The sequence below is a fragment of the Neoarius graeffei genome, chromosome 21, assembly GCF_027579695.1.
Source record: "Neoarius graeffei isolate fNeoGra1 chromosome 21, fNeoGra1.pri, whole genome shotgun sequence".
NCBI classification, from domain to species: Eukaryota; Metazoa; Chordata; class Actinopteri; order Siluriformes; family Ariidae; genus Neoarius; species Neoarius graeffei.
In genome coordinates, this window is record NC_083589.1 from 14283701 (window position 1) to 14305882 (window position 22182).

The window sequence follows — 22182 nt, forward strand, 5'->3', positions numbered from 1 at the left end:
TTCAGCTCCTTAACATGTGCCACCCTGTTTTTAAAGGGACCAAAAGTCATTGGACAATTGACTCAAAGGCTATTTCATGGGCAGGTGTGGGCAATTCCTTCGTTATGCCATTCTCAATTAAGCAGATAAAAGGCCTGGAGTTGATTTGAGGTGTGGTGCTTGCATTTGGAAGATTTTGCTGTGAAGAAAACATGCGGTCAAAGGAGCTCTCCATGCAGGTGAAACAAGCCATCCTTAAGCTGCGAAAACAGAAAAAAAAACCATCCGAGAAATTGCTACAATATTAGGAGTGGCAAAATCTACAGTTTGGTACATCCTGAGAAAGAAAGAAAGCACTGGTGGATGCAATGCAAAAAGACCTGGACGCCCACAGAAGACAACAGTGGTGGATGATCGCAGAATAATTTCCATGGTGAAGAGAAACCCCTTCACAACAGCCAACCAAGTGAACACCACTGTTCAGGAGGTAGGCGTATCAATATCCAAATCTACCATGAAGAGTAGACTGTATGAAAGTAAATACAGAGGGTTCACCGCACGGTGCAAGCCAATCATAAGCCTCAAGAATAAAAGGGCTAGATTGGACTTGGCTAAAAAACATCTAAAAAAAGCCAGCACAGTTCTGGAAGAACATTCTTTGGACAGATGAAACCAAGATCAACCTTAACCAGAATGATGGAAAGAAAAAAAAGTATGGCAAAGGTGTGGTACAGCTCATGATCCAAAGCATACCATATCTAAAACACAGCGGAGGCAGTGTGATGGCTTGGGCATGCATGACTGCCAGTGGCACTGGGTCACTAGTGTTTATTGATGATGTGACACAGGACAGAAGCAGCCGGATGAATTCTGAAGTATTCAGAAACATACCGTGTGCTCAAATCCAGCCAAAGTGATTCGTCAGTGTTTCATAATACAGATGGACAATGACCAAAAACAAAGCCAAAGCAACCCAGGAGTTTATAAAAGCAAAGAAGTGGAATATTCTTGAATGGCCAAGCCAGTCACCTGATCTCAACCCAATTGAACATGCAGTTCACTTGTTAAAGACTAAACTTCAGACAGAAAGGCCCACAAACAAACAGCAACTGAAAACCGCTGCAGTAAAGGCCTGGCAGAGCATTAAAAAGGAGGAAACACAGCATCTGGTGATGTCCATGAGTTCAAGACTTCAGGCAGTCATTGCCAACAAAGGGTTTTTAACCAAGTATTAGAAATGAACATTTTATTTACAATTATTTAATTTGTCTAGTTACTTCTGAGCCCCTGAAATGAAGGGATTGTGTTGAAAAAAAAAATGCTTTAGTTCCTCACATTTTTATGCAATTATTTTGTTCAACTCACTGAATTAAAGCTGAAAGTCTGAACTTCAACTGCATCTGAATTGTTTTGTTCAGAATTCATTGTGGTAATGTACAGAACCAAAATTAGAAAAATGTTTTCTCTGTCCAAATATTTATGGACCTAACTGTACGTTGCTTAAATCAATCGTTGAACCATCCTTGGTCAATCCCTGCAGTGGAATTACACACACACACACACACACATATATATATATATATATAAAATAAATAAAATACACCCTGTGTGTGTCATGCCCACCTTTGTCAGCTCATGGGGAATGTCTGGAGCATGGTGGAAACAAACTATGGTTTCACCATCACATGTCACACCAAGGTCCACATCCCTAGATAGGAAGGAGTAGGAGATAGATGTAAACAATTAATTACTAGATACCAATTTCAGACAGGGTGTAAGGCAGACCACTATGGATGCATCAATTGTCAGAGAAAAGAACAATCGAATATAAATACAAAAACTTTAGGGCTACAGACTGTTTGCACTTACATCACAAATCTCGCATGATGCTCTCCAACTTTGTTGTGTCCATCATCTTTGTGGTATAGCATCCATAGTGACCGAGGAGAGTACATTGGCGAACTGTAATTTTTCACAAATCTGTCACGAATTGAGTAATAGTGACAAGGTCAGATACAGGGAAAAGATAAAAGAATTTTCAGGGTGGATTCGTACAGCAATGTTGGAGAGTATGAAGACGATGTACAGATGTGGCCGAGTGTGAATTACACAGACATCATGAATTACATAGTGTTAACTACTAGTTTCATCACTGGAACCAACAGTACCAGTACACTATCATTTACTGTTTAGCACAAGTTTACCATAAGGGTCTATTAGGTTCCTAATGTGGGCAAATGTTACACAAAACCAACCTAATTTTTGACATCTTCTGAGGCAACATTTTACCGAGCTCAACTACCTACATTTTACTGGGGCTTTGTGCTTGGCATTTGCAACTGCAATATAAATTGCAGTAGCGCTTACATGTATATCACTTACAGGATGTTGCATCATATTCGCACACACACACATACATATATATGAGTAATTAATTTTATATATATATATATATATATATATATATATATATATATATAAAAAAAAACTCATTTTTTATATTATATATATAAAAATAAATAAAAAAATCTCCTTCTCACCCCCGGCGGGGGGGTGGTATCCATGTCATCCTCAAGCTCGGGTCCTCTACCAGAGGCCTGGGAGTTTGAGGGTTCTGCGCAGTATCTTCGATGTTCCTAGGACTGCGCTCTTCTGGACTGAGGCTTCAGATGTTGTTCCTGGGATTTGCTGGAGCCACTCTCCCAGTTTGGGGGTTACTGCCCCAAGTGCCCCCACTACCACGGGGACCACGCAACCCTTGACCTTCCACATCCGTTCCAGCTGCTCTTTCAACCCTTGATACTTCTCAAGTTTCTCATGTTCCTTCTTCCTGATGTTGGCGTCAGCTGGGATCGCCACATCTATCACCACCACCCTCTTCTGCTCTTTGTCCACCACCACTATGTCCGGTTGGTTAGCCAGGATCCGTTTGTCAGTCTGGGTAAGCTGAAGTCCCACAGAACCTTGGCCCTGTTGTTCTCAGCCACCTTCTGTGGTATGGCCCATTGGGACTTGGGTACTTCTATTCCATACTGGTTGCAGATGTTCCTGTATACTATCCCAGCCACTTGGTTGTGCCTCTCCATGTACGCTGATCCAGCTAGCATCTTACACCCTGCTACTATGTGCTGGACTGTTTCAGGGGCTTCTTTGCACAGTCTGCATCTTGGGTCTGATCTACTCTGGTAGATCCTGGCCTCTATGGCTCTTGTGCTTATGGCCTGTTCTTGTGCTGCCAGGATTACTGCCTCTGTGCTGTCTGTCAGTCCTGCATTATCCAGCCACTGGTAGGATTTCTTGATATCAGCCACTTCCTCTATCTGACGGTGGTACATGCCATGTGGGGGTTTGTCCCTCCAGGTTGTCTGTTCCTCCTCCTCCTCTGCACTCTCATCAGGGTTCTGCTGCCTGAGACATTCACTTAGCAGTTCATCCTTTGGGGCCATCTTTCTGATGTATTCTCGGATTTTCAATGTTTCATCCTGGACCGTGGTCTTGACGCTCACTAACCCTCGGCCTCCCTCTTTCCGCTTAGTGTATAGTCTCAGGGTGCTGGACTTGGGGTGGAACCCTCCATGCATGGTGAGGAGCTTTCTAGTCTTGATATCTGTGGCTTCTATCTCCTCCTTTGGCCAGTTTATGATACCAGCGGGGTATCTGATGACTGGTAGCGCGTACATGTTGATGGCTCGGACCTTGTTTTTACCATTCAGCTGACTTTTCAGGACCTGCCTTACTCTCTGGAGGTATTTGGCTGTGGTTGACTTCATTGTGGCCTCTTCATGGTTTCCATTAGCCTGTGGGATGCCAAGGTACTTGCAGCTGTCTTGGATATCACCTATGTTGCCCTCTGGTAGGTCAATCCCCTCAGTCCGGATCATCTTGCCTCTCTTTGAGACCATCCGGCCACACTTGTCCAATCCGAATGACATCCCTATGTCATCGCTGTAGATCCGGGTGGTGTGGATAGCGAATCTATTTCTCGCTCGTTCCTGGCATACAGCTTGATGTCATCCATGTAGAGCAGGTGGCTGATTGTTGCCCCACTACGGAATCGGTACCCGTAGCCGCTCTTCGTGATGATCCGACTGAGGGGGTTCAGGCCTATGCAGAACAGCAGTGGTGATAGCGCATCTCCTTGGTATATGCCGCACTTGATGTTGACTTGGGCAATGGGTTTTGAGTTGGCCTCTAGGGTTGTCTTCCACATTTCCATTGAGTTCTGGATGAAGGTCCTTAGGTTCCTGTTGATCTTATACAGTTCCAGACATTCCAGTATCCATGTGTGTGGCACTGAGTCGTAGGCTTTCTTGTAGTCAATCCAGGCAGTGCACAGGTTGGTCTGTCTCTTCTTACAGTCTCGGGCGACTGTTCTATCGACCAGTAGCTGGTGCTTGGCTCCTCTGGTGTTACTGCCAATTCCTTTCTGTGCCTCGCTCATGTATTGAGCCACATGCTTACTCATTTTTGCCACAATGATGCCTGACCGGGCCTTCCATGTTGTGCAGAGACAGGTAATTGGCCGGTAGTTGGATGGGATGGGTCCCTTCTGGGGGTCCTTCATGATTAGGACTGTCCTGCCTTGGGTTAGCCATTCTGGGTGGGTCCCATCCCTCAGCAGCTGGTTCATCTGTGCTGCTAGGCGTTCATGGAGTGCAGTTAGCTTCTTCAGCCAGTACGTATGGATCATATCGGGGCCTGGTGCTGTCCAGCTCTTCATCTTTGACACTCTTTCTTGGACGTCTGCCATTGAGATGGTTACTGGTTCTTGTTCTGGGAGGTTGCTGTGGTCAGCTCTTAGGTCCACTAACCATTGGGCATCGGTGTTGTGTGATGCCTTTCTTTCCCATATGTCTTTCCAGTATTTTTCCACCTCAGCTCTTGGTGGGTCTGACCGGTTGTTGTTCCCCTGCCACTGAGAGTACACCTTGGCTGGTTCAGTGGAGAACAGCTTGTTTATTCTCCTGGCCTCTCCCTCCTTGGTGTATCTCTTCAACCGGGTGGCCAGAGCTGTTAGTCGCTGTTTGGCAGTTTCGAGTGCCTCTGGTATGGAGAGTGAGTTGTACTTCCTGGGTGCCCCTTTATTCACCATGTTCCCTTTCTGTAGTTCAGCTAGCTGGCTAACTTCTCTCCGTGCTGCCTTTATCTTGGCCTCTAATCGTCTCTTCCATGGTGGATACTGTTTGTTATGTCCCGAGCCCACCTTGTGTCCAAGCATCTCCATGATTACTGTTGCTGTACTGTGTATCAGCTTGTTGGTCTCAGTGATGGTTCTTGTGGAGATTGTCTTCAGACACTTGAAGGTACTTGGCAACTCAGCTTCGGTATTCGTCAGGGGCTCCAGGTTTCCAGTTGGGTCACGATCTTCCTTCTCAGGTCAGCAGCTCTTGTGTTGAGGCTGTTAGCTGTTGGGGCCTGGTACCCAATCTCTGGTTGTGGGGATGATGATGACGACGACATCTCCCCGCTGACCTGTCTTCCTGGCTCCCCCTTGCCGTAGCATCGTTGTTGTATTTCATTAATCTCTAGTTGTGATAGTAGATTTCGATTATGGATGTTGGAACACTGGGCTAATAGCGGTTTCTTTGTTAGCCTTGATTGTGGGTTTCGAAGTATCCAATGGTCCCACATTCGCTGCATGTATCCCCTCTCTCTGGGATTGCTTGTATAGTAGCATTCCAGCAAATCCGTATTTTCTGTCCTCGTCCATCGATGTCTTGTTCCAGTAGCCCATTTCTCATCAGTTTGCCCTGGTTCCCTAGCAACTGACGCAGACCTTGTTGACTCGGGCGACATCTGAGCCGGTATGACTATCAGTTATGTCTTTACTCATTCCTGAGGTAGGCTGATAGCTGTGCCTAAGGACCCTTACTGGACGATGTTTTGCCCGACCGGGATTCGAACCCTGATCTCCCGCGTCGTAGTCAGTGAGCATTACCACTGTACTATCCAGCTGATTGAGATATATATATATATATATATATATATATATATATATATATATATAATATAAAATATATATATATATATATATATATATATATATATATATATATATATATATATATATATATATATACATACACACACACACACACACACACACACAAACAAGTTTGTGTGTGATAGATATATATATAAAAATTACACACAGTGTGTGTATGCATTAGGGCTGTCGAAGTTAACGCGATAACGCATTAACACGATCTCAATTTATCGCAATTTTTAAAAAATGGTGCCGTTAACGCAAATTCTAATTTGGCCCTGCGAGGCACCCGTAGTTCATGTTGAGGCTTCTCGCACGCGCTGCTGCAATAAGAGTAAGTGATGGAGAAAGGTCTGTTAAACGGGAAGTTTCATTTCAAAAGAAGAGTGTGATTGAGTTGGTTTTGGTATGCACTTTGCAGTTCTAAAATACTTTTGTAAAGTGAGATTTCAGTATGCTGTAGCACTGTGATATGACACCAAGTCTTTATTGAAGTCCAACTGCAATTTATTTTTGTTTGCACAGCACTGTGAAGTCCTATAGGCTGTGACTGAATACAACAACTCCAGCACAACTGAAGTTTTTCATTTTTATTTTCTTTTGTCACACAACTCTGAACTGAGACACAGTAGTATGTGACTACATGTATTATATTTGAGACTACAGCTCCCTAATCCATCACAAAATCCAATTTTGTGTTTTGTATGTTCAGTACTGACTAGTATGTGAGTGAATAAACTCCCTTACCATTTTCTCTTGTCCCAGCAGTTTATAACAAGTACTTTTAGCATAAAATGTGTTCACCATTTTAATTGTAACATTTCACTTTAAAAGCCTTATTCATTTACATAGATTTTTAAAAAATGTGATTAATCGCGATTAACTATGACATTCTGAGATTAATCACGATTAAATTTTTTAATCGTTTGACAGCCCTTGTGTGTGTGTGTGTGTGTGTGTGTGTGTGTGTGTATATATATATTTATTTATTTGTATTTGTGTGTGTGTGTGTGTGTGTGTGTGTGTGTCTCTCTCTCTATGGTTCACATAAACTTACCCTTTACGAAATTATCTGCACATACTCACATACCGTAAAATACCAAATAATAGCCCGGGCGATTATTTGTCTCAATCACGTAAGAGACCCGGCGCGTATTAGAGACTAGGCGGCTATTTGGAACAGGCGATTAATTCCTTCTTCACAAATACCTTCCCCAAAATCTACCTCAAAACGGGGAAAAAAAATCATTCTCAGATAGGCCTACTTTTAACCAGTATAACTTACAGTTTGTTTAGAGTTAGATTACAGATAGCACGGTGCCGACTTCGGGGAATTTTGAAGACGCAGAATGCATCTTCGCATGGCACAGTCGGGGTGGATAAAGGATAAATCACACACCTTTTCCTGTTAATGACTAGTTAAGCGCATGCTTTACAAAATAATCAAGAAACCACACCATTGTCTGTGCGCAGCACTGTGATTTAATTACTCTGCAAAGTTATGGTCACTTGCTATCACCCTCACCCATGCAGCCTCCACCCTTTGCGCTTCGCGATGTCTGTCAATCTGAAATTGCATGGAGGGCGCGACGTTGAAGCAACATAATTAGGGTGCGAAGTGTCAAACCAAAGGGTTTTTTCTTATGCTGAAAAATAAGTGACCTGCAGTGGCTACATACTGTCATCTTGCATCACGTTTCTCTCCAAGACGTCTCCCTATTTGGCGGATATGAGCCTATTCCCCGAGTGAGTTGGTACGGTGGCTCGACCCCGTAGAAAACTTAAAGTTCGGATGAAAGTTAGTTGAATAGGTTACTGACTTGTAGGCCTACATGTTGCCTGCCTGACGCGTGCTTCTGCCCAACTTGCACGACAGATTACTTGTTGAAAAGGCCCCTTGGATTAGATTGGCCGCGAGCAGACTGAAATGCATGTTAGAACGCTCTCACCTTTTTTGTAAAGCGTCTTCCAGACCCGAATGGGTAAGGGCAAGTGAAATGGTATAAGGTCTTTAATAAAACTCAGTGTGTGCTTTGACGCATGCATTCGGCAATTTAGGTCGTTTAACAGAAGCAGCAGTCCAACCTTGGAAACCCGCAGTCCTCAATGTCACCACACACGCTGGGTATTCCTCATTCGATGACGTAAGTGATATCCCACACACCCATGTCAAACGTAATTGGCTAAGACATCTGTCAAAAGTTACGGAGTTGCATTCCTCAAGAAATATTACGGTAGACCAAGATTATAACATTGAAATGGCATGTTTATTAACACGTAACAAAATGTTGTAAACAGTATTATAGAAATAATTTCATTCATTCATTCATTCATTCATATTGATTCGGTAGAAAACTATGCAATGCAAAATCGTTTAAACACCAGAAAAGTGCTGGGCCTCAAGATTCTAGATAGAACGTTCGGACGCTTTTTTTTTTTTTTAGACCCCGGCGAGTATTCGGAACCGGCCTTTATTTGTCACAACACACGCGTACACCCGGCCGTTAAAGGGAACTCGGCGGTTAATTGGAACTCAGCTATTATTTGGTATTTTACGGTATTTGTAGCTGGTCTCTTATGTCCGATCTGTTCAGATTTGCAAGCCACTGTCTCGGTCGTCTACAGGTTAGATCTTCCATTTGGAGTCCTTCTCGCATTTTAACAGCGGGTAAACTAAAACAATCTGACTCCAGCCTTAACAGAATTATTCGAGCAGCCGATAACTGCGCAAATTTGCGGCATTTCGTATTAAGGTGCTTGTTACGCATGCGTTATTCCACAAAGATGGCGGACACAGCTAAATCAGAGATGATCATGGGACATGTGACGTCATGTGCAAACAGTATATAAAACATCCACTACCTTTACTACTATCATTATGGGCTTATTAATGTAATTACAACAACAAATAAAATCTCTTTACCTATTATTCGTATTATGATTTCTTGTTGCCGGATGAAGTGACAAGACCCGAGCTGCAGAAAAATATATAAAATGAAAATAGGAAATGCCCATGACTACAGGAACAACGTAAGACACAAACAATTCACTGTACATATTTTAATTTTTACACTTACCAGACATGACTATTTAATTTGAGCAGGTGGTCATTCTCTTGACGCACGGCTCCAGTCCACAAATTACAATAAAATATCAGTGTAGTGTACGAATACGGTTACCTCAAACTGTGCTTCTCCAAATTTTACAGTGCACTAGAGGTGCAGTTTTTCAACCATGGTTATCATGAGTGCTGCCATTGCAAAATAATTACATAATACATACAATGCTGTGGTTCCCATAAGAGTTTCCCACTGTAATGACTCTAATCTTTGTATATTACTCCTTAGCCTACTACCTCTGCGCTCTCTGACCGGATGACTGACATCTGACCCGTAAAACACTGCGTCATAACTTCACAATCCCAAGCCTAAAACCTGACAAATCCAAGAAATAAAACTAGGACTCTTACCTTTGACTTGAAATAAATGTTTATTCGCGTTACAACAAACACGCGTAAGCATGAAAGGTAACCAGTTTACATGACTCCAGGTTGCCATGCTTCCTATTTAACGTCATTGACGAAAAAAAAACCTTCTTCTGGGTTTAATGGCGGATGGCAAGCCAGCTTAAAGGTGCATTTACTGCCACCTACTGGATTAGAGTGTGGAACAGAAGTGTGGCAGGAAAAGAAAGAAATAATAATACAACCCCGATTCCAAAAAGGTTGGGACAAAGTACAAATTGTAAATAAAAACGGAATGTAATAATTTACACATCTCAAAAACTGATATTGTATTCACAATAGAACATAGACAACATATCAAATGGTTAGGTTAACTGGTGACTCTACAGGGAGTGCAGAATTATTAGGCAAGTTGTATTTTTGAGGATTAGTTTTATAATTGAAAAACAACTATGTTCTTGATGAACCCAAAAGACTCATAAATATCAAAGCTGAGTATTTTTGGAAGTTGGAGTAGGGCTTTCTTAGTTTTAGCTATCTTAGGAGGATATCTGTGTGTGCAAGTGACTATAACTGTGCATAATTATTAGGCAACTTAAAAAACAAACATATACCCATTTCACTCATTTATTTTCACCAGGGAAACCAATATAACAACTCAACATTCACTAATATACATTGCTGGCATTCAAAAACAAACAAACAAAAAAACAAATCAGTGACTAATATAGCCGCCTTTCTTTACAAGGACACAAGGATTCGGTCAGTGTTTTGATCTGTTTGCGATCAACATTGCGTGCAGCAGCAACCACAGCCTCCCAGACACTGTTCAGAGATGTGTACTGTTTCCCCTCCTTGTAGATCTCACATTTGATGAGGGACCACAGGTTTTCTATGGGGTTCAGATCAGGTGAACAAGGAGGCCACGTCATTAATCTTTCTTCCTTTAGACCCTTTCTGGCCAGCCATGCTGTGGAGTACTTGGATGCGTGTGATGGAGCATTGTCCTGCATGAAAATCATGTTTTTCTTGAAGGATGCTGACTTCTTCCTGTACCACTGCTTGAAGAAGGTGTCTTCCAAAAACTGACAATAGGACTGGGAGTTGAGCTTGACGCCATCCTCAACCCGAAAAGGTCCCACAAGCTCATCTTTGATGATACCAGCCCATACCAGTACCCCACCTCCACCTTGCTGGCGTCTGAGTCGGACTGGAGCTCTCTGCCCTTTGCTGATCCAGCCACGAGCCCATCCATCTGGCCCATCAAGACTCACTCTCATTTCATTTGTCCATAAGACCTTAGAAAAATCAGTCTTGTGATACTTCTTGGCCCAGTTTTGACGTTTCATCTTGTGTGTCTTGTTCAGTGGTGGTCGTTTTTCAGCCTTTGTTACCTTGGCCGTGTCCCTGAGTATTGCACACCTTGTGCTTTTTGACACTCCAGTGATGTTGCAGCTCTGAAATATGGCAAAACTGGTGGCGAGTGGGATCTTGGCAGCTTCACGCTTGACTTTCCTCAGTTCACGGGCAGTTAGTTTGCGCCTTTTTTTTTCAACGCGCTTCTTGCGACCCTGTTGACTATTTTGAATGAAGCGCTTGATTGTTCGATGGTCACGCTTCAAAAGCTGGGCAATTTTAAGAGTGCTCCATCCCTTTGCAATATATGTCACTATTTTTGACTTTTCTGAGTCCGTCAAATCCCTCTTCTGACCCATTTTGCCAAAGGAAAGGAAGTTGCCTAATAATTTTGCACACCTGATATAGGGTGTTGATGTCATTAGACCACACCCCTTTTCATTACAGAGATGCACATCACCTGGTATGCTTAATTGGTAGGAGGCTTTCAAGCCTATGCAGCTTGGAGTAGGCCAACATGCATAGAGAGGGTAATGTGGTCAACATACTCATTTGCCTAATAATTCTGCACTCCCTGTAAATTGACCGTAGGTGTGAATGTGAGTGTGAATGGTTGTCTGTGTCTATGTGTCAGCCCTGTGATGACCTGGCGACTTGTCCAGGGTGTATCCCGCCTTTTGCCCTAGTCAGCTGGGATAGGCTCCAGCTCGCCTGCAAACCTGTAGAACAGGATAAAGCGGCTAGAGATAATGAGATGAGATGAGATGAGATGAGATGAGATGAGATGAGATGAGATGAGATGAGATGAGATATTGGCTCATTTGAAATTTCATGACAGCAACACATCTCAAAAAAGTTGGGACTGGGGCAATAAGAGGCTGGAAAAGTTAAAAGGTACGAAAAAGGAACAGCTGGAGGACCAAATTGCAAAGAGTTTGAACATATCATCATCTACAGTGCATAATATCATCAAAAGATTCAGAGAATCTGGAAGAATCTCTGGGCGTAAGGGTCAAGGCCGGAAAACCATACTGGGTGCCCGTGATCTTCGGTCAATTGGCAATAGGTCATTAACATGACTGGGTATAAAAAGAGCATCTTGAGTGGCAGTGGCTCTCAGAAGTAAAGATGGGAAGAGGATCACTAATCCCCCTAATTCTGCGCCGACAAATAGTGGAGCAATATCAGAAAGGAGTTCGACAGTGTAAAATTGCAAAGAGCTTGAACATATCATCATCTACAGTGCATAATATCATCAAAAGATTCAGAGAATCTGGAAGAATCTCTGTGCGTAAGGGTCAAGGCCGGAAAACCATACTGGGTGCCCATGATCTTCGGGCCCTTAGATGGCACTGCATCACATACAGGCATGCTTCTGTATTGGAAATCACAAAATGGACTCAGGAATATTTCCAGAGAACATTATCTGTGAACACAATTCCCCGTGCCATCCGCTGTTGCCAGCTAAAACTCTATAGTTCAAAGAAGAAGTCGTATCTAAACATGATCCAGAAGCGCAGATGTCTTCTCTGGGCCAAGGCTCGTTTAAAATGGACTGTGGCAAAGTGGAAAACTGTTCTGTGGTCAGACGAATCAAAATGTGAAGTTCTTTATGGAAATCAGGGGCGCCGTGTCATTCGGACTAAAGAGGAGAAGGACGACCCAAGTTGTTATCAGCGATCAGTTCAGAAGCTTGCATCTCTGATGGTATGGGGTTGCATTAGTGCATGTGGCATGGGCAGCTTACACATCTGGAAAGGCACCATCAATGCTGAAAGGTATATCCAGGTTCTAGAGCAACATACAGTGGTGCTTGAAAGTTTGTGAACCCTTTAGAATTTTCTATATTTCTGCATAAATATAACCTAAAACATCATCAGATTTTCACACAAGTCCTAAAAGTAGATAAAGAGAACCCAGTTCAACAAATGAGACAAAAATATTCTACTTGGTCATTTATTTATTGAGGAAAATGATCCAATATTACATATCTGTGAGTGGCAAAAGTATGTGAACCTCTAGGATTAGCAGTTAATTTGAAGGTGAAATTAGAGTCATGTGTTTTCAATCAACGGGATGACAATCAGGTGTGAGTGGGCGCCCTGTTTTATTTAAAGAACAGGGATCTATCAAAGCCCGATCTTCACAACACATGTTTGTGGAAGTGTATCACGGCACGAATAAAGGAGATTTCTGAGTACCTCAGAAAAAGCATTGTTGAGGCTGGAAAAGGTTACAAAACCATCTCTAAAGAGTTTGGACTCCACCAATCCACAGTCAGACAGATTGAGTACAAATGGAGGAAAATTCAAGACCATTGTTACCCTCCCCAGGAGTGGTCGACCAACAAAGATCACTCCAACAACAAGGCGTGTAATAGTTGGTGAGGTCACAAAGGACCCCAGGGTAACTTCTAAGCAACTGAAGGCCTCTCTCACATTGGCTAATGTTAATGTTCATGAGTCCACCATCAGGAGAACACTGAAAAATAATGGTGTGCATGGCAGGGTTGCAAGGAGAAAGCCACTGCTCTCCAAAAAGAACATTGTTGCTCATTTATAGTTTGCTAAAGATCATGTGGACAAGCCAGAAGGCTATCGGAAAAATGTTTTGTGGACAGATGAGACCAAAATAGAACTTTTTGGTTTAAATGAGAAGCATTATGTTTGGAGAAAGGAAAACACTGCATTCCAGCATAAGAACCTTATCCCATCTGTCAAACATGGTGGTGGTAGTATCATTGTTTGGGCCTGTTTTGCTGCATCTGGGCCAGGACGGCTTGCCATCATTGATGGAACAATGAATTCTGAATTATACCAGTGAATTCTAAAGGAAAATGTCAGGACATCTGTCCATGAACTGAATCTCAAGAGAAGGTGGGTCATGCAGCAAGACAACGACCCTAAGCACACAAGTCGTTCTACCAAAGAATGGTTAAATAAGAATAAAGTTAATGTTTTGGAATGGCCAATTCAAAGTCCTGACCTTAATCCAATCGAAATGTTGTGGAAGGACCTGAAGCGAGCAGTTCATGTGAGGAAACCCACCAACATTCCAGAGTTGAAGCCGTTCTGTACAGAGGAATGGGCTAAAATTCCTCCAGGCCGGTGTGCAGGACTGATCAACAGTTACCGGAAACATTTAGTTGCAGTTATTGCTGCACAAGGGGGTCACACCAGATACTGAAAGCAGAGGTTCCCATACTTTTGCCACTCACAGATATGTAATATTGGATCATTTTCCTCAATAAATAAATGACCAAGTATAATATTTTTGTCGTATTTGTTTAACTGGGTTCTCTTTCTCTACTTTCAGGACTTGTGTGAAAATCTGATGATGTTTTAGGTCATATTTATGCAGAAATATAGAAAATTCTAAAGGGTTCACAAACTTTCAAGCACCACTGTATGTTCTATTCTGAATAAAATATGGAATTTTGAAACTTCCACATCATTGCATTCCGTTTTTATTTACAATTTGTACTTTGTCCCAACTTTTTTGGAATCGGGGTTGTAATTAAAAAACCCTAAATTCTCTCTAATACACCTGTTTCTTAAAAAAAAATGTTATTAGTTGGCTATATACAGTGTGTGTGTGTGTGTGTGTGTGTGAGAAAAAAAAAATATATATATATATATATATATATATATATATATATATATATATGGACACACTGGTGCTGCAATGTATATCCCACAATATGCCACAGGTATAAAAAAAAAAAAGAGAACAACAGACCATCTTTCAATATACATAGTAGAGCTTGTGCCCTAATGCCTTACCTAAGATATTCTCTAGTGTGAGGTTAAGCTTTATTTCTTTGTGCTTCACTTAGTTTCTTTCTCTCCTTATAGAAATCACATTCCACTACCACGTCGCACTGATTCTGGCTGATAACAATGTCTGCATAACCCAGTTGGATGTCTTCCTGTATCACTGATGTCCCAGTACTCCTGCTATTCTTTTTATGTTTGACTCTTAATGATGGTTTTAGCCTCAGCTTTACGTAACGGAATTTGCAGATGAATTGTTTGCGATTTCACTTATTGTTTTGCCAATATGTCTTCGTCCTCGTTTCCTTCTACCCCTACATGAGCAGGAACCCAGATGAAACATACACTTAAACCCATTCTGTATATGATATATTTAATTTATGATATCTTGCCTGCATGATTTCCCTGACCTGATGCTCATGAGTTCTGATAAACTATTTGTTGCTATTAGTGTATCGTTGTGCCCATAGTAATCCTAGCATTATGGGCACAAGCTCTACTATGTATATTGAAAGATGGTCTGTTGTTCTCTTTTTTTTATACCTGTGCCATATTGTGGGATATACACTGCAGCACCAGTCTGTCCAGATTCAGGGTTCTTTGAACCATCTGTTTAAAAAAAAAAAAAAATCTTCTTCTTCAAGGTTTTATGGCGGGTGGCAAACCCACTTAAACGTGCATTAACGCCACCTATTGGGCTGGAGTGTGGAGCAGGTGATATAATGGAAGGGGGAAAACCCCTTGTATTCTTTCAGCTATTTCTCTATCTTTCAGAAATTTGACGATATAGTTATATATCTGACTTGATGCTCTCCCTAATGAACCAGATAATGTGCAATTATGATGTTTAATTGTTCTAAGAGATTTTAAAAGCTAATTTCTCACTGAACATGCTCTACTGATTTTGGATGGTTATAGTGTTCACAATTTCCAGGTGGGTGTTTGCCTATTATGTTTAGAGAAGAGTTAAGCCCTGTATGTCCAATTCTTAAACAGGTGTTCATGATTTCTTATCTCCAACTCCTGCCCCCTATCCTTCCAGTATTCACCTCTTTTCAAAGTTATATAAATGTCTCTCTGTTTCATTGTTATCCCAATACTCCTGCCAGGCTGACTTTGCATAGGGCTGAATATAAATCTTAGCCCCTGCCTTACTAATTAGGGCCCAAGCACCGAGGTGCAAAGACCTATTGTTTTCGGCATGTTTAGGGCCTGAGCACCGGAGGTGCGAGGCCCTATTGTATTTACTCCAATTTTTAGGGCCCGAGCACCAGGGATGCAAGGCCCAATTGTTTCTGTATTGATTTTTCTCATATTTATTAGGGCCTGAGGCCTGCACCATAGGTGCAAAGCCCTATTGTTTTCAGCATGTTTTTTTCTTATTATTAGGGCCCGAGCACCGAGGTGCAGGCCCTATTGTTTTTGGCATGTTGTTTATTATTATTATTATTATTATTATTAGGGCCCGAGCAGGGTGGCACGGTGGTGTAGTGGTTAGCGCTGTCGCCTCACAGCAAGGTCCGGGTTCGAGCCCCGTGGCTGGAGAGGGCCTTTCTGTGCGGAGTTTGCATGTTCTCCCTGTGTCCGCGTGGGTTTCCTCCGGGTGCTCCGGTTTCCCCCACAGTCCAAAGACATGCAGGTTAGGTTAACTGGTGACTCTAAATTGATCGTAGGTGTGAATGTGAGTGTGAGTGTGAATGGTTGTCTGTGTCTATGTGTCAGCCCTGTGATGACCTGGCGATTTGTCCAGGGTGTATCCCACCTTTCGCCCGTAGTCAGCTGGGATAGGCTCCAGCTTGCCTGTGACCCTGTAGAACAGGATAAAGCGGCTAGAGATGATGAGATGAGATGAAGGCCCGAGCACCGAGGCCTGCACCGTAGCTGCAAAGTACTATTGTTTTCTGCATGTTTTTTTTCTTATTATTAGAGCCATAGCACAGGAGGTGCAAGGCCCTATTGTTTCTACTCCGTTTCTTATTAGGGCCCGAGCACCAAGGTGGAAAGCCCTATTGTTTTTGACATGTTTTTTAGGGCCCGAGCACTGGAGGTGCAAGGCCATATTGTATTCATAAGCATTCTTCTTTTTATTAGGGCCCGAGCACCAAGGTGGCCTGCACCGTAGGTGCAAAGCCCTATTGTTTTTGGCATGTTTCTTCTTCTCCTCATTATTTATTATTATTATTATTATTATTCGGGCCTGAGCACTGAACTGCAGACCTATGGCCTGCACCATAGGCGCAAAGCCCTATAGTTTTCATCCTGTTATTTCTTCTTATTATAATTTTTTGCATGTTTGCATGTTCTCCCCGTGTCCGCGTGGGTTTCCTCTGGGTGCTCCGGTTTCCCCACAGTCCAAAGACATGCAGGTTAGGTTAACTGGTGACTCTAAATTGACCGTAGGTGTGAATGTGAGTGTGAATGGTTGTCTGTGTCTATGTGTCAGCCCTGTGATGACCTGGCGACTTGTCCAGGGTGTACCCCGCCTTTCGCCCGTAGTCAGCTGGGATAGGCTCCAGCTTGCCTGCGACCCTGTAGAAGGATAAAGTGGCTAGAGATAATGAGATGAGATGAGATGAGATTTCTTCTTATTATAATTTTTTGCATGTTTGCATGTTCTCCCCGTGTCTGCGTGGGTTTCCTCTGGGTGCTCTGGTTTCTCCCACAGTTCAAAGACATGCGGTTAGGTTAATATGGGACGGCCTTGGGCTGAGGTGCCCTTGAGCGAGGCACCTAACTCCCAACTGCTCCACGGGCACTGTTAGCATGGCTGCCCACTGCTCTGGGTATGTGTGTGTGTGTGTGTGTGTGTGTGTGTTCACTGCTTCAGATGGGTTAAATGCAGAGAGGAATTTCATAAGTGTGTAATGAATAAAGTTGTTCTTTCTTTCTTTCTTTCTTATTTATTTATTTATTTATTTATTAGGGCCCGAGCACCGAGGTGTAGGCCCATGGCCTGCACCATAGGTGCAAAGTCCTATTGTTTTTGGCATGTTTTTCTTCTGCTTCCTGTTCTTCTTCCTCTTCTTCTTCTTATTATTATTAGGGCCTAAGCACCGAGCTGCAGGTCTATGGCTTGCACTGTAGGTGCAAAGACCTATTGTTTTCGTCCTGTGTTTTCTCTTCTTCTTCTTCTTCTCTTAATAATAATAATAATAATATTATTATTATTATTATTATTATTATTATTCGGGCCCTGCACTGTAGGTGCAAAGCCCTATGGTTTTCGTCTTGTTTTAATTATTATTAGGGCCCGAGCACTGACCGTAGGTGCAAAGCCCTGTTGTTTTCAGCATGGTTTTATATTATTATTAGGGCCTGAGCGCAGGAGGTGCAAGGCCCTATTGTATTCATAAGGAATCTTCTTTTTATTATTATTTTGATTATTTTTTTTCCTTCATTTTCCTCAACACTTTGCCATTTTGGAGGTGGTTCCCATGGGTGAAAAGTCATGAAATTTGGTACATATGTCAGTCATGCGTACCGCTACTCTGCAATAGAGGCTTGACCCCAGGTGTCTCCAGGGGACTCCATAGTGCCCCCATATGTCATTGAGACACCTCCCCGTTATATAGTTTCACCTACCCTTCAAATTTGATAGGTGTGTGGAGTGCCCCTAGACAAACAAAACTGCAATATACATTGCATCAATCATACTCAACAGGAAGTGAGATATTTTTGGTTTTGTGTGTTTTGACATGTTACATTTTAACATACTCCTCCTAGGGGGTTGTCGGATTCATGCCATATTTGGGAGACCACATGTTACAATGCTGATGTTAAATTGCAAAGGGATTTGTGATATCTCGGAAGATGTTGAAATGGCGAACCAATACATTTATATGTTGCGCCATGCAAACAGGAAATGTGTCATAAATTCACCTTGCTTTGCCTGATACGGCTCAAGCTTCACAGGTTATAGGATATCATGGTTCTGAAGATAGCCACATGCCCAAAGTCACCCTCTGATATAGCGCCACCATTTGGACATGGACAGTAATGACTCCCTTGCCAAAGCATGTGTTACGTTTTGACGTCCTCTTCCTAAGAGGACGTCAAAACAAGATGGCAGCACGCACACACTCAGCGGCTCCTCTCTGTCCCGACAGAACAGTGTTTTCGTGTTTTTTGTGTTTTAAAACAGTGTGTATCTGTTCATCTTTGTTGCGTCCATCAGTCTCAAGGCGCACATACTCCCTTGAGTTTCTGCTCGACATCCACAGAACTATATTCACAGATATAAATCCAGCGGACGCGGAAGTGCTATGTGGCTATGGTTTGCTCCGGAGGCCTGCTCAATCACCGACCCCCACTCCTGCATCCAGCCCGCAGTGGAAGCGCCACAGGCGGAACATGTGGAAGCAGAAGAGAGGCAAGCGCAGAGGTATCCAAGCTAGGCTAGCGGCTAGCCCTCCCTGGCCGGCTATCCCTACCATCACTCTGGCCAACGTACGCTTGCTGGACAATAAGCTGGATTATGTCCTCCTGCTCCGCTCATCTTTTAAGTCTGTGAGTGAGTGCTGTGTCCTTGTGTTTGTGGAAACATGGCTTAATGACAGCGTCCCGGACTGTGCCATTCAGCTAGTCCAGCTAACATGCTACCGGTCAGACAGAGCGCTAGTTGGGGGGGGGGGAAGACTCGTGGCAGAGGACTCTGTGTTTACATCACTGATGCCTGGTGCTGTGATGCTCTTGTGGTCTGCAAACACTGCTCACCACTGGTGGAGTTTATGATTATTAAGTGCCGGCCATTCTACCTGCCGAGGGAATTTACAGCCATATTGCTGGTAGCATTATACATCCCTCCTGGCTCCAATAACAACAGGAGTGAAGCACTGAATTAACTCTATCAGCACATCAGTGAGCAGCAGACAGCCCACCCAGATGCTTTCCTCATCCTGGCTGGGGATTTCAACCATGCAAACCCCAAGAGCGTGTTTCCAAAACTCTCAACTTTCCCACACTTGGAAACAATACTCTGGACAATGTTTACACCATGCATAAAGACGGCTACAAAGCCCTACTCCTCCCTCACCTTGGGGCCTCAGATCACTCCACTGTTATGCTAATGCCAGCATACAGGCTGCTGGTTAAAGTCACCAAACCAGCTACAAAACAGATACGTGTGTGGCGAGAGGGGTCCTCAGAGGCACTCCAGGACTGTTTTTCCACCACTGATTGGAGCATGTTCAGACAGGCGGCCACCTACAGCAACATCACACATCTCCAGGAGTACACGGAGACCGTCACTGCCTACATGAGGAAGTACATGGAGGACGTTACGGTCACCAGAACCATCTCCATTTGGGCCAATCAGAAGCCATGGCTGACAGAGGAAGTCCACAGGCTCCTGTGGGCTTGGAACGATGCCTTCAGAGCTGGGGACAAGGTTGGCCTGACGAAGGCTAGGGCCAATCTGTCACGAGGCATCAGGTGGCCAAGAGACAGTATTCCAGGCACATTGCTGACCATTTCAACGACAGCAGAGACACCAGGAACCTGTGGCGGGGGATTCAGACCATCACAGACTACAAGCCCTCGCCGCAGACCTGTGACAACTTCACGTCTCTGCTGAATCAGTTGAACGACTTCTTCACTCACTTTGAGGCAGACAACAGCACCACGGCACAGAAGACCCCACCACCTCCCGGCCACCAGGTGTTGATGCTGTCCCCAGACAGCGTGAGGAGAGCTCTCAGGATGACAAATGCACAAAAAGCCCCGGGTCCTGATAACATTCCTGGTCGTGTCCTGAGAGACTGTGCCGAGGAGCTCACAGATGTCTTTACAGACATCTTCAACATCTCGTTGAGCCAGGCTGTTGTCCCCATGTGCCTCAAAACCACCACCATCATCCCGGTCCCGAAGAAGCCGTCTCCCTCCTGCTTCAATGACTACCGCCCTGTCGCACTCACTCCCATCCTTATGAAGTGCTTTGAGCAGCTAGTCATGCGGCATATCAAGTCTGCCCTCCCCCCCTGCCCTGGACCCTTTCCAGTTTGCACATCAGTCCAACCGTTCGACCGATGACACCATCTCCACTGCCCTCCACTCAGCCCTCACCCACCTGGAGACAAAAGACTCGTATGTCAGAATGCTGTTCATAGACTTTAGCTCAGCATTCAACACAATCATTCCTCAGCAGCTCATTCATAAACTGGACCAGCTGGGACTCAACACCTCCCTGTGCAACTGGCTGCTGGACTTCCTGACGAGGAGACCACAGACTGTACGGGTCGGCAGCAACTCCTCCAGCACCATCACATTGAACACGGGGGTCCCCCCAAGGATGTGTGCTAAGCCCCCTCCTCTTCACTCTGCTGACCCACGACTGCACACCAACATCCAGCTCAAATCTCTTCATCAAGTTTGCGGATGACACGACTGTGGTGGGTCTCATCAACAATGGCGATGAGACAATCTACAGGAGTGAGGTGAGCCGCTTGGCCATGTGGTACAAGGACAACAATCTCCGTCTGAACGTGGAGAAGATGAAGGAGATTGTTGTGGACTTCAGGAGAGCGCACACCCAGCATGCTCCACTATCTATCGACGGTGCTGTAGTGGAGAGGGTGAGCAGCACCAAGTTTCTGGGTGTGCACATCTCTGAAGACCTGTCCTGGAGCAACAACACCGCATCACTGGCCAAAAAAGCCCAACAGCATCTGTACTTCCTCCGCAAACTGAGGAGAGCAAGAGCCCCGGCCCCCATCATGCACACTTTCTACAGAGGCACCATCGAGAACATTCTGACCAGCTGCATCACTGTGGTATGGCGCCTGCACCGTGTCTTGCTGCAAGTCTCTGCAGCGCATCGTGAGAGCAGCTGAGAGGATCATTGGTGTCTCTGTCCCTCCTCTAATGGATATTTATAACTCCCGCCTCACCCACAAAGCCATCAGGATTGCAGATGACCCCACCCACCCATCTCACAGCCTCTTCAGTCTGCTGCCGTCGGGGAGGAGACTGCGGAGTCTCTGGGCCAAAACCAGCAGGCTCAAGAACAGTTTCTTTCACCAGGCGGTCAGGAGGCTCAACTCCCTCCCTGTTCTGCTCCTCCTTCCCCCTCTGCCCCCTGCCACAGATTCTGCTCGCACACCCCCCTGCCCCTCCTTCAGCATCTGACATGTCATCCTCACAGTTCCCTCCCCAAGCACACACACACACACACACACATACATACATACATACATAAATCTCATTGTTCATTAACACACTGAACTCAGGGACCGCACATCTCACTTTACCTTGCTCATTTGCACTATTCTGCACTACCTCACCTTAATAGCTGCTAGTTTGTTTATACTGCTTATTTCATGTTTACCTGCTACACCTCAAGTGCCCTTGACTGTTTGTTTATTTGCACCAATTTACTTGTGTGTGTGTGTGTGTGTGTGAGTGTTTCGTCTATGTCTAGTTCTTATCTAGTGTTTATACTGTTTATATTGTCTGAGTGTTTAGTCTTTGTCTAGTTCTTATCTAGTGTTTATACTGTTTATATTGTTTGTTTGTTTTTTCAATTATTCTATTTTTATTTATTGCATTGCCTGTTTGCACCGTGAGTCAGAGAGGACTGAAATTTCATCTGTGCTGTATGTCGAGCATGTATAGCATATTTGACAATAAAG

General features: G+C 43.9%; 1 protein-coding gene across 3 annotated transcripts in view; it reads right to left on the minus strand.

Moving 5' to 3' along the window:
* The window catches only part of mrpl42 (mitochondrial ribosomal protein L42), a 112256-nt gene extending 102702 nt beyond the window's left edge, over positions 1 to 9554 (minus strand). For 2 of the 3 annotated variants that reach the window (XM_060902738.1, XM_060902735.1), the window contains exons 1-4: positions 9435 to 9554; positions 8889 to 8940; positions 1849 to 1959; positions 1603 to 1687 (exon numbers count right to left, since the gene is read on the minus strand). In XM_060902738.1, coding sequence (XP_060758721.1) covers positions 1603 to 1687; positions 1849 to 1959; positions 8889 to 8940; positions 9435 to 9522 — 336 coding nt within the window. In that variant the 5' untranslated portion in view covers positions 9523 to 9554. The remainder of the gene's footprint in view (positions 1 to 1602; positions 1688 to 1848; positions 1960 to 8888; positions 8941 to 9434) is intronic. The other variant, XM_060902736.1, reaches the window with a different exon arrangement.
* Between the last annotated feature and the right edge of the window lie 12628 nt (positions 9555 to 22182).